The 17,361-nt window shown below is 42.3% G+C and overlaps 1 protein-coding gene and 1 long non-coding RNA gene across 2 annotated transcripts; one reads left to right on the top strand and one right to left on the bottom strand.

Annotated features, from left to right (window-relative positions):
* Positions 1 to 49: 49 nt before the first annotated feature.
* Positions 50 to 17,053, bottom strand: LOC136427806 (hemicentin-2-like). Its single transcript, XM_066416980.1, has 12 exons — positions 16,694 to 17,053; positions 6,771 to 6,912; positions 5,920 to 6,086; positions 5,253 to 5,414; positions 4,552 to 4,725; positions 3,926 to 4,177; positions 3,498 to 3,623; positions 2,920 to 3,131; positions 2,482 to 2,569; positions 1,937 to 2,221; positions 1,305 to 1,446; positions 50 to 1,062 (listed from the first exon to the last, which is right to left on the bottom strand). The coding sequence occupies exons 1-12, from the start codon at positions 16,749 to 16,751 to the stop codon at positions 861 to 863; spliced, it is 2,010 nt and encodes a 669-aa protein (XP_066273077.1). The 5' UTR covers positions 16,752 to 17,053; the 3' UTR covers positions 50 to 860.
* On the top strand, positions 2,143 to 3,782 carry LOC136427807 (uncharacterized). Its single transcript, XR_010754518.1, has 2 exons — positions 2,143 to 2,257; positions 2,926 to 3,782. It is a non-coding gene; the product is annotated as an uncharacterized lncRNA (long non-coding RNA).
* Positions 17,054 to 17,361: the final 308 nt, after the last annotated feature.

The raw sequence follows: 17,361 nt of genomic DNA, 5'->3' as shown, positions 1-17,361 counted from the left end.
GCTACAGCTTATTGCTACACTAGTTGTGTCCCACATATTCTACAAACACACTTTCAGACATTTTGTGCCATGTTTATTATAAAACTGTAGCAGACATCACAAATGTATACCAACACACAGACTAACAACATACAATAGCCCTTTATACTGATTTGCATGGAATCTGGATTGTAGGCCCTCCATTGTACAATATTTGATACTAACATCAAAGTCTTTTCTTGTCTTGAATTTCTGTTCAGAGGATGCAAAATGTACTTTGTTTTGGAATAATGTGACTTGCACTGAGACATCTGTATTGCTATGAATGAATCACACCCTTTCTTCAATGTTTTTAAAAACAAGTAAAATTGTCTCAGTGATAAACGGAATTGTGAGAAACATTTGTACCAAAAAGCACTACATGCAGTTTGAATCTGTAAAAATAGATCTTGCAAAACAATGACATATTACACTGATAATTGTCATATCTCCATACAATTTTGTGATGTTAATATTTACATTTGATGCTTGAAAATGTCACAAACAGAAATTAGATTATAACTTTTTTTTTTCAATTTTACGTTTAACATTCATAGCAAATTTACAAGCTACATTGCTTGGACAACTTAGATGAAAGTGACAACAACATACCTTCATGTTTGTATACAGAGCATTTGGGTCTGAACGGACAGGCCTGTGGCATAAGCGATATTATTCAGTTTGATTCACCAAGAGTACACAAACATACATGTCGTTTGGGCCAAAAATACCTGACATATTTCAGTGGCTATTTGCCTTTAAAGTAATAATCATTACTTTCCTTTCAAGCCCTGCCACACGCCTGACATCTAGACTAATACTACATGCAATTTCGTTTGTACTTAAAAGACATAAACTACTAGAAATATAATTACTGAGACAAATATTTTTGACCAGACGTTTTCTTCTCTCGCCTGGGAGCTGGGGCTGTGACAGTATTCTTTTACAGGACGGGTGGAGTTCAGGTAGATTCCGATAGATGTCTCCCATGTCCGACAGTACTCCATGGCTCTCTTCATACACAGGAGCAGCTCCTGGTGAATACTGTTAGGACAGAGAGAGAGTATAAATTGATGTCTCTGTTTTACGTTATAATAAAAGTACTGCTCTTTTTCGCGTGATCAAGATAAAGTCAGTCCAAATATTCAATGAGAAGCAATACCCTTTTTTTCAAAATAGAATCTACGTTTGTTTTATGCGTTATCGTAAATACGAGTACATGTCATTGTCGAGTCTGATGAACAACCAAGGTTCTGTACAACAACTGAAACACTTGTTCCATGTACCTGCATAGCCTGGCGGGTGACCTATGCTCCTCCTGTTCTATTCTGTACAGGACCTCCAGAGTGTGGTTAAACCTCCGCTGACACCTCTCCACGTCCATCGCTATGGCGGTGGTGTTACATGTGGACTCAGACGTCTTGTTTTCTGTAGGCAAATTATGACAACTTACGTTAACTGCTCGGCTTGCGTATTACTGAGATCATTGTGTGCTGCCGTTCTTGGCCCATGACCACTCCCGTGATGAGAAAACATTAGCGCCTGTAATCAAACACCCGGGAAATTCCTGATTCTGGTTTAGTCACTGATGAAAGACAAAGCTATCCAAATGCTTGAATAACTGTTATCTTGGTATCTTTCCACCTGATAAGTCCTGGATGCACAACCTTCATCGACACATTTTGTACATGTAACAAAACCGCCGACATTGAGTCATCTGAGTGGATATGCGCCATGCCCTACTGCGTTTATCTTAAATAAGTCACGATCATATCATAACTTCAATGTCCATCTTTTACCAGTGAAATCTAGGACTTGAACCTTAAAGCTGGCCAGGAAATGAGTTTTCTTCATCCTACAGCCGATAACCAAAAATGTTAGACAAAAAAAAAACCATCATCTGGGAAAGCCGACTTACCTCTAGTCCGCACGTGAACCATCGCCTCGGCCTTCGCGGAGCCGAAGATGTTCTCCGCCTCACACTTGTACTTCCCGGCATCCTCTATCATGGCGTTAGGAACGAGGAGGACGTCATCCCGGATGTTCACACCGGAAGGCAGAGCCCCGCCCTCCCTCTCCCACCGGATGTAGGGTCGGGGAGAGATTTTGACCAGCAGTTTGCACTCCAGCGCCAGATCCTCGAACTCTATCGGGTTCTGTTTGGGGTAGGGGACGACATCGATGTCCTTAGCAAGGGGCGAAGCTAGGAACAAAATATAAACCTTGTTTTCAATATCAAGTATGTTGAGACCTGTTGAGTATCATTGACACAATAAGATGTTATGGGTTTGTTCTATTAGCTAAATCATTTCGTTTCCAATCATAATGACGATTTTGTTTTCTGCTTGACTCACTTATGGTGACAGAATATCATTGACACAATAAGATGTTATGGGTTTGTTCTATTAGCTAAATCATTTTGTTTTCAATCATAATGACGATTTTGTTTTCTGCTTGACTCACTTATGGTGACAGAAGTCGACATCATGGCCTGTGTGAGTGGGTGGGGAGCCTGGCAGGAGTACACGTCTCCTCGAGTTAACCTTTCCACCTGGAACAACAGGAAAAGTATTGAAGTTTCATGTCAACCACATAGATCTCTAGCATCGCTTTAAAATACAGTGACATGAATCCTGAAATGGAACGTTAATCCTATACATGGTAACCCTATACATGGTTGATTTTATCTTTGTTCACTACCCAGCGTGCCGATAATGGGATGCTATATAATCATAGATGCACAAAGCATATGCAGATCAAGTTAAGATAGTATTTCAGGTATGGCTTTTGTTACTATATTACATACTATTAACCAATATTCTCATGCGGTTGTGTTACTGTTTTGTTGTTTGGTTGTTGTTTTGTTAAGAGCGTCAACCCAAGCAAATGTAACTTTGTTACCTTCAGGAAGGAGTGAAACCCCACCAAGTTTCTGACCCGCTCCATGAAGCCGTCCGCTCGGACGTTGACCTGCCCACCATAGACGGGGCTGCCGTTCTTGAACCAGGCCAGCTGGCGCCTGGGATGGCCGAACGCCGTAGAGCAGGCCAGCAGCAGATCCTGAGTCTCGTTATTGTACTGTTCCGATATGACAATATCATCCTTGTAGTAGCCTGGGAGGGAACGGTTTATCTTAAAGTTAGACAATATATTACTTTAGCAGTTTAGCCTGTTGAACATTTATCCAAAAATGCAAAGTGTAAGGATTTGTGTGGTATTTTGAATTTTCTACTGGATTTCTGTTGTCCAGCTAAGACAGATAGGCTTTCGTACTTCATAGTTGGGGATTTTTAGAACATACCATGGTCTCAGTTTAGGCTTAGTCGCTCTGCAGTTACGCAGGCTCGGTCAAAGTTGTCACTGTCCTTGGTGCTGAAATCCAGTTCCAATGGCTGTGATTGTTTGTATACGTTACCCTGTAATCTGATAGCTAGTTGGACCATCCTTACCGTGTAAATCGATAGTTAGTTTGTCCTTACCTTGTAACCTGATAGCCAGTTGGACGGTCCTGTCCACACTGACCCGCCTGTCCTCCGTCCCAGACTCAACCCTACACACGTACGTCCCACTGTCCGACAGCCGCGCGTCTCGGAGCTGCAGAGATCCTGAACACAACAGTCGTTCATAAGAGCCTATGATAGTTGGTTTTAGACAACGCTTTATCAGCTGGATTTCTATTGGATGGAGATCAGGTCTTTGTTATGTTTGCTCTTAATACAGTATCTAGCGAATGTATGACGTGACAGATACATCGTGGCAATGAACATTGCATTGTGTTGATTTATTTTGAGCACTTTAGGGTGGGTTGCTGCAAATTTTCCACAGAGGTGCCAAAAAAATTGCTGGAGATTGACCACCCGAGTTTTAAAGACTAATACAATGTACCGTAAGTGTTCATGGTCCGTACCTTCCCCTGAGTGCCTCCCCGTCACACCTACAGCGCTGATGCGGTCACAGTCGCCCCCCTCCCCCGCCAGACACGTGGCCGTGCTGTAGCTGTAGTCTAACACGGGGACGAGCTCTCCGCTGGTCTGGTTCAGTTGGAACCACCGCGTCTCCGTCTCGTACGGGAAGACGCTCCAGTGTCTGCAGGGGAGGGCGACGGTCTCTCCGAGCAGCCCGTACACGGGAGACACGGTCTGTACCTGGAGGGGCTCTCCTGTGGGAGGGTGCGGCATATGGCATCAACAATTTGTACAACACGCTGCAAACACCATATACGCTATTGGGGCTATGTTTTATTAAGATACCCACTGATTCACTGCGTTACGATATCCACCGATTACATGACTGTAATTCAGTACACATTTTCTTTCTTGCGCAAAACTATGATTCTGACACAAACTAAAACATATTCAATTGCAATTTTATTGCAACCATCTGAGATCTTACTGTTTTGAAATCGTATCACTTTTAGTTTATAGGCTAGCAGCTGGCATCTCTAATCTATCAACAGTATCTTCAATAGCTACATGTACGTAGTTCCATTTAAAGTTTTGTCTACAACAACTGTTAATGTCCGACAGGCCTTACCTGGTTTGAAGACCCTGACCTGCCTGGTGGCCTCCCCCTGTCCAAACACGTTCCTGGCGTGGCAGGAGTACTCCCCACTGTCCGCCATGGAGATGTTCTTCATCACCAGCCTCCCGCTGCCTGAGATCGGCAACACTACGGGGATGGTCCGGGCTCTTTTCGGTACGGGCTGGCCTGGGGACATAAAATAGTGTCACAAAGTTAACGTTTACCAGCTGGAAGGCATTAGCGCTAGAGCATGAACGTTAATCTGCGTTGGTAAATTACATAATGAGAAATAAACTGTTCTCCAACTCAAGGAATTGATTCATCAGAATTTTCGACTGAATCACCCGAAGGTCTTCTTAAGCTACCCGACCGAAAAACTGTGGATACGTGCTTGTTACGCATGTGTGACATCAGCACTGGGTCAAAGTTTATCGGAAGTCGGTATCGCCCCCCTTCCCTTAAGCTGGAAGGTTTTTAGGACCCATCAACTTTCACTCAACCGAGACGGAGGGTGGTACAAACTGATCCAAGAACTCCTGACACAATAATGGAATCACGTATTCTCATAGTCATTTGTTTTTAAGTAAATGGGTTACTCATCCTGAAGAAGACCGAAATTCAATAACGTATAACATTCTTGGGTTGAGTCGAAAGTATAAGCATCAACTGGAAGGGTTTATCAAGTCAGCGTGTATGCGTAGCACAGATCTTACCGTCACGTTTCCACGTGATGATTGCCGTGGGGACGATGTGATAGCCGACGCCCTGTCTGGTCTCTGCCGTACCACAGCGCAGGCGCAGATCGGTCCCCTCGTAGAAAGCCTCGTTGCGCCAGTTGCCGTCACGGTCGATCAGGAAGACTTTTGTCGGCGCCTCTATAAGATACGCACGGTTAGAATTCGAACAAGGCCTGAAAGAATACTACTCTCCAAGTAGAGGAATGGGTCCGGTTGGTTTTTGACGTGTTTTAGGCGTTTTGGGGCTTCCTATTTTTTCACGTTTCCTTTATGTCACCAAACCACATAAAGAAAATGGGACAACATAGAAAGCCCGACGAAAACGCATAAAAACACGTCAAAACCAGCCGAACCATTCCTCTGCTTGGAGAGTAGAAGAATACTGTTATGTGCAAGAACACATCAGGGGGACTTTTTGAAGATGTATAGCTAGCTCACCGCCGTTCTGACTCTTCCGCTTGTTTTGGGTTTAACGAGATGCAATATGCAATGATTTTTTGTTCAACGTTTTAGTTTCTCCATTTGCAAACCAAAGGGTGACAATTCGACTTGATACTTACAACTGGAGATCACCAGTCCTCTGTAAAACTTTTGCAAGTTTAAGCTGGACGGACGCGCAAATTTGATATAACCCTTGACCTACTGGGGGTGACAATGAGCCCGTCTTGCTGCTTGCCCTTCCTCAGCACACAGCTAAAGTAGTCCGTGACGTCAGGATCCACTCGGGTAGGCAGTGGCACTGAGATGACCGCGCTGATATCCTTCCGCCCGTTCTTGTGCACGAACACCGTGTAGTCACTGGGGTCTATCCTGGAAAAGGGGGAGGGTGTAAAAATGAAATATAGTGACTCTCATGGGGCTCTTTGGTAATGGATCTCTCTGCTGTTAATATGAATCAGAGATTGCTTCTATGCAAAATTCTCTTTAAAGGAAAGTATTTTTTGACTTGACATTTGTATGTTAGTCTGCTGGTCAACCAACACCAAAGCATGAGAGGAGGGAACATGTTAGTTTCCATCGAAGAGATTTTTCACAGACGACAAAAGTAATAGAATATAGCATTTCTTATTTTTTTAGTGACAGATTTGTTTCCTTGTGTAATTTCAAATTAGGATTCAGATACGGTTTTGTACTGATGTTTCTCTAACAAAATAGCCGAGAGACGGAAGTATTTGTAGACGAGCTTCCGGTAACCATGGCACTAGTGTAACTGATGTGGTACTGATGGTAATGGTAGAGAAGATAAACTCAATTTGCAATTCTGGTACCGTTTTAGAAATGAACTGGGAACATCGAACATTAGATGGGGATTATAGGAGTATTGAACAGTTCCCGAGAAATCGGAATATTAATTTTGGGGTGCTAATTCTTATAACGATAAAGTCAATCTATACAACAGACATCGTCAGTGTTTTGGCGACCTATCAAGGTTATGGATCCACCCATTACTATCTAAGACCATCTTAAAGAAGATGAAAGCATTTCTGTTCTCACTTCGGTCCGTCCGACAGCTGACTGTTCCTGTGCCAGCTGAGACGGGACTCTCCGCGCACGCGCGCTACGGTGCAGTTCAGAGTCAGGATGTGCATGATGGGATCGTAGTAATCCCTGATCGTCTGCCTCGGTCTCAGCCCACCTGTCAACAAAATAGCAAACAGTAAACAACTCAGTGAACAAATTTCTTCTTTATTTATTGGTTTGGATAAAACACGTACTTGTACAACCAAGGTTGCCCAACTATAGTGGCGACGTATTATCAAAGGCGCTATTTTGGGAGAAAATACAATAGTTACACAATCAATGGGTTATACTAGGTTGAACTTACATCACATCGTACATTTATACACAGATTAAGGATATCACAATACAAGATTCCTAACATCAGGGGATTTTGTTACTATATACAAACCAAGGATCCCATAACCTCCTTCAGTTGATACAAACGAAGCATCGCTTATTCAGGTTGTCTTAGGGTTAGAAATACATTGTTTTTGGCCGTTAACGCTTCATTCTAAGCCTACAGGTAGTCGTCATTGCGTTGACCATTATAGGATTGATTTCAACAGTAGACGTTTTGTCAGGAGTTCCATCCGTAACGAAAACTAATGTAGCAAATGATTGCTTCCCCACACACCACATGGCGATATATGCAGCAGATAATTACAACACCATCAGTAGTGAAGTTGCTAACGAGGCTGTCAATGTGTCCGTTTGTAGAGCGGTCTTCACAGAACATAACACCGGCTGAGCGAGCAATCAAACATCTGGACGAAAGAAGAGAAACAGATGTTTTACCAATTGACAACAGATTTAATGTTGCAGATGATTGCTACACTGCTCTGTAAGTTGATATGCACCGATGAAGTAGTGAAATGTGTCACCTACTTTAAGCAAGGCAGTACTGATCGAAGATCACGACCATGTGCCCGCATCATTGCATGATGTTGGACTTCACGTTTTGTTAATGTTGTACATATTTGATGGAAATTGTAACTCTAATATATTATTGTAGCCTGATTTCCAAAGGTACCCCAGTCCAGAAAATTCCATCTTAGACAACACCAAGCACTAACTAAAGCCAAACGGAAACAACCCTACTCATATTTCATCAGACGATATAGCTAATTGACCATCTCTCTATAAGAAGCACAGATACAAACTGTATTCTTGTATGTATAGTGATGTGTTGGAACAGTGCCCACATTTGTTTCTTCATTGTGACCTTTCTTTGACTCCAGGCACAATATCAGTTTGCTCCGCCCGGTACGTTCATATTCAGGAAAAGTACCAGCCGGTCTTAACAGGAGAATCTCTTGTGGTAACGTTATATGGACGGTAAAATTGTTGCTTTACCTCGCTAAACATGAAACACAATCAGACATAAAAATCGCTGACCATGGTTCAGCAGACAACGATGTCATCTCCTTCAGTAACTTTGGTACCGGCTGGTACTGATGTTGGTGCACAGTAACAGAAGAATATGAGCAGTCCCGACATTTCTTTTCGAAGATGGCCAGCTTGCAATTGATAGAAAAAGGGTCTGTCACCGCCTTATAGCACTCAAAATCAAACAATATTGCAATGTCAACATCCTCTCCTAGTCCCGCGGGGATTAGAGCTAAGTCCTTAGAGTGTATGAATAAGTAAAAACTCGCCCATACATGTAATAGACCTCCATTCCGATTAACCATTACCCTGTAATCTTCAGTCTGCCATAGTAGTAAAGTCCTAAGTAGCAATACGGGAGTCATAACGATAACGATGGGATAATGTAAGACATCCCACGAGGAGACTTAGTAAAGCCATTCGTTGCTTGAGTTCAAATATGTAGATCCTGTTTGGTCTTGTTTTCTTGTTTCTGTATGATTTTACGAGCATGTTGGTCAGTAACACGCTCATGAATCGGTTAACTTCAATATTTCTGTCTCCTGGTCTCTGCGTACTGGTAAACATATCGTCATTTTCCAACCTATACAACCTAAATGTACTGGTTCCTCCTACAAGTAAAGACTTGTTGTTTGTTTGATGTTTGATGCGTTCTGTGGCTCAATTCGCAAGACCAGATTTGTAGTCCTGTGGTTTAGCAGCATTGCTTTTCGCTGATTTTTTCCCGCCCGCTCCCATTAGCTTTGGGGTCTCCACAGGATGTCATCCATAGAATTAAGATGGTGTAGCCTTGATATAAGCTTGGAATGGTACGCAAGAGATGTAGCTAGAGACCCGGACGCAGTCCACTCGACCCAACGCTAAGGAGACCTATCAAGTAAGTATAAGCTTTGAAGCGGCCAATGACATGTACTATATGATACATAATGCATAGCAACACCATCATACGGAATCTATCCAATGTGAATACTCTCGCGGCCAGGGGTTAGTAGGTGTGGACCTGCTTTGGAAATTAGATATCGAAACAGCCCTTTATGTCAACAAAAATGAAGTCACCGCCCACGACGAAGGTCCAGACCTTGACCAGTATGGAACTATGATTAGAAAGTTGGAAAAACGCTATAAAAAGCAACGGACGGCAATAACAGTATAGAAAACCACAGTGTATTATTACCTCGGACGCCATGCGGTTTTTAATGAATACTGGTGCACTCACTGATACATACTGAAAGGAAAGAGCGGCGTTAACATTTCGATAGCATCATTGCTATAACAAGTGACTATTCAACTTACACCATGTGTATTTCCAGATTTCTTTTGCTATATTATAGGCACATGTCACTTATTGGTAATTACTACTGTAGTTTTGTATGTATAATTCAGTCCCCTAATGGGACTTCAGTGCACCATAATCTATAACCCACTCTTCATGGGGTATCATAACGTTAAGGCTCTTTCCGCGAGGAAAATCCCATTTCATTTTGGTGGAGCCCATCAACTATACGAATTGCCCCACATTCCCGATAACCTCTCTGAGGCTCGTTTGGGTCTCTAAGCTCCCCTTTGTTGTAAATCTTCTACTTCAAATCACCCGGCGTAAAATCTGCCATCAAGATTATTCAAGCTTTATACCAAGCCTTTGTCGTAAACTAGAACAGTTAAATTCACACGCCATTCAGTGATAGACGCTATCATCACGGTGTTGGGGGTTATTTTATCAGACTCAAAGTATGTCTATTTGCGCACTTACAAATGGCTCTATAATCTGGCATATGAATCTCCATGGGGTTGACGAGGATTAAGGTAGTTTACACGGGAAGGGTGCCCGGAAGAATACGGTGGGAAGACTTGTTTAGCTATCAGCATATTTCATCCTCTTGTCGATTGTTGATTTGACGACAGGCTTTGGGCTAAGGAGTTTAGATGGGAGATGATTGAAAAGCCACGGAATATGCAGTATAACGGTTTAGATATGATACAATATTCTTTGGGTTTATATAACGGAGACCATTTCAGGAAACGAATCTGCTCACCTAAGCAATCCCTCTATTAAGAATGATGCTAAGGAACACGGACACTGACAGAATTATCGAAGTGTAACCGTTCACTAACATGTTATGTAGAAACGCATGAGTGTCTATTAATGGATCGCCTGTAACCTTTTCCTCCCTCTTATTGATTTTACCGGGCTAGCTTCCAAAATAACATGACCCTTTCCGTCAGTCTAGGCGTTCTCAGCAAACAAACACATTCAGTCAAAGTATTTTGTGTTTCAATATTGTTAGTGACCGCCCCATAATTGAACCTACAAGAAAACTTGCTCACAGAGACGATAATGCGACTGAGAACAGACCTCCTTTACAATCGGTTAGCCACGGGAAGAAACTGGAGCTGCACAGATAAGAGGAAAATCGATTACGAGAAGAAACGTGGGGTTTTAGGTGCTCCATCATCCGGGAGGTAAAGACATGCGGCATGACGGTAATGAGCTGCGGGGAAGAGGGGTGGCTTACCGGGAAATCAATCAATATCGATCCTCCCATTGCCAGATGAATTGGTGAATGGTGATACTGTATGTATAACATATTTCAACACGGCGTTGCTAAGACAGTCGAGAAGAACAGTGGATCAGAAAGGTTATTGTTTTGATCAAATCCATACCGATAGAGAGTTATAGACCTCGAAAGACATTTATCAAAATGCTGACAGCTGTATATCTTTTATAAACATGCAGCCATATTTTCATAAAAGATTTCCCTTGTTTCAAACAATGCAGCCTGTTACGACAAACGCGCTACGCGAATACTTTATGTGCTTTTGTTTGATATGGCCCATGTATAAACTCTTATAGAATATCCTTTCATCATCAATTATTCAAGGCGGTGAATTTCAGCCTGAACGATGAAATAAGCTCTTAGACGTGATAAGAACACGCAAAAGCGTCAGTCATGGGGGAAAGGTCGCGTCAAGGTCAGTTCCGTGCACACAATCATTGTCTTGCCTGTCCTGCCTACCCCTTTATTATGGGCTGTTACATGTGGAAGGTGCTTCAGACTTCAGATGAGCTAGCAGACAGTGGATGATCATGATACGGTTGGGCAATGATGCGTGTGAAGAACGTGTTCCACATACTAGTCGCTAGTAATACTTTGACAACTTATTTCTGCTATTTTGTTAACATTGACCCTGCAATATTTCTTGTTTGTGGTATTTCTATGTTCAAAACATAATATGTTTGGAAGTAAAGTGAACGAATCCGTGTTTTAGTTCTGCTTAGTATCGTTAATGCTGATTATGAGGGATGTCTTCTTTAGGGCTGATGTTTGTCCGCTTGCCTGAACTACAACTGAAAGCCTTTTCTTCCTAGAAGGTATGGCTAAAAACTCAATTGAGAGTCGGAACATTCAGACTAAAGCTAACCTCAAACGGGCCTCATCGTAATGCACACAGTACAGTAAGAAGGAGTCAAGATGCCGTGGTAGCTAAACCGGAGTTCGTTAAAAAGTAATGCATACGAAACATCTCGGGGGGGGGGGGGGGTAATTATAATAGAGAAGTCAAATTATTCCATTTTATTCTACCTGCAACATAATGAAACCAAGAAACGTGAACAAAATTCCCTACAACTTTCTCCTTGACAAAACAGTGGGTTTGAGAGATCTGATTCTTTAGTGTAGCACCTCTCAGGTATGCACAGTTAAGATATACAGGAGAGTACATTGTACTGGGGGACGTTTGGTTGGGGATCTGTTTGGACGCATCTTTTCATAATGGCGGAAGTATTACTCTGGTGGAATTTCGTTAGTAGATGTTAGATCAGATCTATCGGTGAACATTTGGGTTTAAAATCATCTTTATTCTGAACAAGATGAATAACATAATAAGGACAACCCTTCATCTCATGATTTATCATCAGGAGGGCGCCAGGCAAAGATATTATGATGAAAAATCATAGCACCTACACATCACAACCAATCACCAACTTTCTCTCCCAATAGCAGAGACCTGTATTTGACCCAGACAAAGTGACCTTCGGCCTATAAATCGTGCCCGGAATGTCACATGTGGAGTATTTCTAGTTCCCGTGGAACTCAGGGGTCAGGGGGGAGGATAAAAATAGCGCGGGAACATCCCTACTGTTGTGGCAGTGTCTGGGCAACTCAGGTCCACTTTTCATGTCGTAACTAGGATTTCGTCATGAGAAAGATTGTGTCACCTGTGACGTCTGAAAGGTCAAGCAAGTAATGATAGGAAAATTGCCATTCCATTCATTTTCTGCTGACTGCAACACAGATTCTATCTGCTGCAAACATCCCCTCCCCAAACTCATCTGGCGAAAGGGAGTTAAGTTGTAACCTACCCCTTCTATCTCCAACTGGCAGCCATGTCAAATAACGCGGCCTAAATCGCCCTGTTTGAGTCTTAACACACGTTTCACATTTTCCCTTTATCTCCATACTTGAAACAATGGTTACTTCGGCTGTCAGCAGTGGAGCAAAAACAGGTTTCGACACAGAACAAACACTTCTCAGAAATAGCCCGGCGTTGCAACTGGACGACGCATTTAGAGGTTCTTTCGTAGTATGAACAATATACATTTACAGCAACCCTCTTCCCATCCACTGTGACTGAGGAGAAAAGATCCGTCCCCGACTCGTACCTTGATGAATATGCACTAAGCCAATTACAAAAGTCTGAGAATATTCATGACTCGGAATAAATGCTTTATTGACACAGTAACCTTTATATATGCAACTGGGCCACTTAACTGACACGAGGAGAGTGAAGGGGGGGGGGGGGGGGGCTTGGGACATAAATAAGGTAGAGCGCGCAAGTCTCATGATCACGGATAAGTACTGGGAAAAGCTATCAAACAAAGATAAGAGACATGGAGAGATGAGAAATGTCGTGTAGACAAATGTAGATGGAAATCTGCCATTAGATTCAGTCTGATCTGAGTTATGCACTAAAAGCAAACGGTAGAAGTTGAAGTGCCACTTAATGAAATACTTAATTCATCCTCAGTCACAAACGTACAGCCCTATAATGGACTGTGGCTCTTCCTGGCGCCTTTTGAGCAAAAATTCAATCCGCTACTAGTATACTGAGTGCACTGTAAGATAGTTAGATTGAGTGACATTACTTTGCTCTGTCATTCTAAATCTGCGTTTCCTTTGGATTGATTCACCAACATGAAACAATTCAGTTGCAGATCAAAATTTTATAGAAATGTTATTCATTCAGGTTCATTGGAAGGCATAACCAGATTGCTGCTCATCAATTTCCACATTAGGTCAGAGTTGATAGATATGGAAGGCGGGAAGAGAAAAGGGAGGAAAGGGAGAGAGGGAAAACGTATTTCTGAAGTGTGAAAGACCAATCGTGACATTCAAAACGAAATTCATTTAAATCATCCTCAAGGCTGCAATAGCCATGGCTTCAATTTTCTGAACAGATCCGGAAATTTTTCCCAAATGCTGAAATAATCAAAATCCAGAAGTCATGTGGTTCGTACAGACAAAACACTTGTAAAAACATGTTGGGTGGCAGCAAAACAGGAAATTTAACTTCCCATATGACTCTATACTCATAGCTTCCAATACTCAAGACTGGGGCAAAAACAGAAGTTTTACTTTGTAGTGTGGAAGTCTGTTTTATACATTGATATAGAATTTGAAAAGAGGCCATGAAATCAAGATTGTTAACTATCTAAAGAGTTGTTGCTGGTAAGATGTTGCAAACAAAATACTGAACAACCACCATGCAAAAAGAAACCAAAAAGAAGAAAAGGCGAAAACCTTCTACAAATAGACATAAATTGAAGATGTTAATACTGTTTTCAACTCAATTCATATCAAAAATTAAATGTTTTGCCAGCACATTTTCTTAATTGCTAAATCACATTTAACATCAAGAAGAACCAAAGAAATGCCACCTAAATGCTGAATGATACACAGCTGCAGCTCATGCTGTCCCGTCCCTGTATGTATGCCTCCTACGTTATGCACACCCATGTAGACTTGACCGTGGCTGTGTCAATAGAACTGTAAGCTCACAAGACTCTAATTGAGAATCACAACTCGTCCGACGGAGCCGGGTGTCAACAAGGCCGTTAGTCAACCCTTATCACCGCGTCATCACGACGTGATTCGGAGCGGTAATTTGTCACAGGCCGTCTCTTCATCCCTCATGGGGAGGGGGCGCCTAGGTTTATATGGTGTTTCGTCTCCAAAGAATCCTACATGTATCCAATTATACCATAAATTGTCCTTGACACAGATTATACTGAAAAGATGGAGGCGGGTTTGAGTTTATTGGTGTTCATTTGGGATACAATTAACGTCGACAATTAGTCATAATTGGACGGCATTATCCCCAAACCCACACTGAGAAAAACAAAATCACGATTCTCTCAACTTACACTAAATATGCCCCGTTAAAATGTTGGTCAAAAAAAAAGAGACAGAGGCCCTAAGGTTGATTTTTAAGTAATCGTGAATGTTTCTTCGGATTAGTTGTTGGTACCATCGCTAGCTCGTTGTACTCCCTAGCAATGTGCCATTGCATCAAGCAATATTGGCAAGTTTTAATAATGCATATAATCTTGAACACACCGTTATATCTAGGTGTTAAAAACCTCTCTCTAAAAGTAAAATTTACGCCTTTTTGAATAGCGAAGCCCGCAGGTGCAAGGAGCAATCCACATATTCCATCCATCAGTTATTAAGTACATTTCGTAGAAGTGGTGTGATAAAAGTGTTACCTCAGCAGAACATCTTTATTGTGACGTATGGGACCTAGTTAACTCTGTCTCCGTGGGGAATATACATGTTAATTCTCGACGGGACGCTCCAATTATGAATTTGCAGAGAGGGGCGGTTCAGGTATAAGTTCTTTCTAATCCACTTTTTCTACAGAGAACACCAATTAATTTTGCACTATCAAATATAAGCCTACGCTGATTCGGGAAGGCGGCAGGAGAAAGCATTGCGTGACTAGCCGGACGGTCCATCATAAAAACATATCCATACATATACATAATGACTTCTTGAAACTAACAAACCAACTAACAAAAAATGTTCTTCTCACCATTATATCTCATCAGACAAAAGTCCAATTGATAAGGACGAATATTTTCCATTTCTCACGATCCTCTATGATATTATTAATGTTTCATCCCCGGTGTAAATACCAAAGAGGCCCAGCTGGGTGGGGTGTGACTTGGCTGCTGATATCACGCGGACCTGCTGCCTTCATGTGACATTTAGATGACTTAGATGTGTTACAAACATCACCACTCATTATATCTTAAAAGGTCATGAACGATCACCAAGCCGTTTCGCAGGCGAAGTTAAAGATGTTTTTTGCGATATCTAGTAATTGATTAGAAAAGCATGTCGAGTTGATAAAGGATGGGTGTTCTAAAACACATAACGCTAATGAATTGAATTCCATGTAGAGAAAAGACGGAGAGATTCTATATAGGGCAAAGCTTCCTGACTCGAAGTAGGAAATTTTTGTGAAAGCAGTCCTTTTTTTCAATTCTTGGCTGACAGGTCCTTTCTGTCAGGGCGGCCCGGTTTGTATTCACACAACACCCGCTTTCTTCTCACTCAATAGCGAACTTGTACCCCAATTACAGGGCCGGGAAACAGGGCAAGTCGTTACCGGAGGAATGGCTGGTAGGTTGGACACTTTTCTATTAAGTGTAGAAAGAAGCAGATTTATGATGGTTGACAGTCACTCCATAGGGCATGCTTGGCTGGAGGTTTTATTTTCTCGGCCTGGTTGCCAAGAGAAGTTCCATGATCGAGGTAAACCGATACAGGCGGTAACGGAAATACTGACAAGCCCACAGTTAACCTATGTTGGAGAGCACACTGTTTAGGTGTACCGAAGACATAAACGAACCCATAATCAAGTTTATAACTACGACATCGTGGTGTGTACATACATGTACCTTAAGAGTAGTAAATAAGTCATGGATACGATCATAGGTACGCGCCAAATTCTGATGTAGGTACGACTTGCGGACACCCACAGATTTGATGTAATTGAGACATGAATACGGCTGTCGTTAAGGTGTAATTAAGACATCGGCTGGCGTACAGTTCACTGTTATCTATAAGTCACATCTATCAGCTATCATCTCAAAACCGGGGTATTACGAGGACAGTGTTTACTGGAAACAACCATTCTACAGCCAAGCACCACCAGTTGTGACGTGCGCCTTCTCGGTGTCTTTATGTATGATTTCATAGTCATTAAGTGTTCTCACTCACTGAACGTCAGAGAAATCGAAACGTTTCACGCATTTGCGTATTGAATATGTATCACATTCGACTTCGAAGGAAATCGGTACATTACAAGCATAATCTCTGTGTCGTTCCATCTTTATCGTACCGCTAGCTGGTTGGAGGACCCCCGTAGTCCCAGCATGTCCGTAAACAGAGAGGCTCTCCCATGCTCAAATCGGGCGGCTCGACCGGCACGCGTCCCCACCCACGTACCTCCCTGGTACCCGCACGTACCTGCTATCAGCACACACGCCAGCACCACCAGGACTCGAACCCAGGACCTTGGCTCCATATCTTACACGGGGGACAGCTGTTGGAGAGTCGAACCCTGGAGTCCAAGTTGTTCGCCACTGATTTTTGTGTTAAGTTGGCGTGTTTGGCGTGCGCGCGTCTGTGGTCTGCCGCGATGCACTGGCGACCCGCAACATGTGACGTTATGGGGCGAAATCAAATCATTTCGTACCGCGGCATCAGCCAAGTATTTTAAAAGTCATAAACGTTACACCAGGGCTGCAATCAACTGGATAAAATAAAAGAACTCATTAAATAATTGAAAACGAACTAATACAAGGATAACTGATACAAACACATGTATATACGCAATGTGTGCCAGCCCTAAGAAAAGACTGTTATGTTACATCATATGTCATACCGTGATGTACAGATATAGTCAGATATATACAGATATAGCCACCCGCCCACGACATTCCTAAAGAGTGGCTTGGCCTGTTTTTGTTCTGTTCATACATAAGATGAGGAACAGTGCATACCATCCTGTGCACAAATCTGTTATCTTTGTACTTTAGAAAAGAGACAATACGAACGTGGACCTTGACGGCTCGACTATACAATTAATTTATATATAATCCAGTTTAAGAATGGCACGGTGGATCATCGTATAC

The sequence above is a fragment of the Branchiostoma lanceolatum genome, chromosome 2, assembly GCF_035083965.1.
Source record: "Branchiostoma lanceolatum isolate klBraLanc5 chromosome 2, klBraLanc5.hap2, whole genome shotgun sequence".
NCBI classification, from domain to species: domain Eukaryota; kingdom Metazoa; phylum Chordata; class Leptocardii; order Amphioxiformes; family Branchiostomatidae; genus Branchiostoma; species Branchiostoma lanceolatum.
This window is presented reverse-complemented; position numbering and strand designations above follow the sequence as displayed.

What these genes read in the sequence shown, in the direction of transcription:
- LOC136427806 (XM_066416980.1), bottom strand. Translation starts at nt 16,751, where the DNA reads ATGGAGCCAAGGTCCTGGGTTCGAGTCCTGGTGGTGCTGGCGTGTGTG. An exon ending in CGGGCTCATTGTCACCCCCA is followed by an intron (nt 5,415 to 5,919) that starts GTAGGTCAAGGG and finishes CGTATCTTATAG; the next exon opens with AGGCGCCGACAAAAGTCTTC. An exon ending in GGGGAGGCACTCAGGGGAAG is followed by an intron (nt 3,624 to 3,925) that starts GTACGGACCATG and finishes TGTTGTGTTCAG; the next exon opens with GATCTCTGCAGCTCCGAGAC.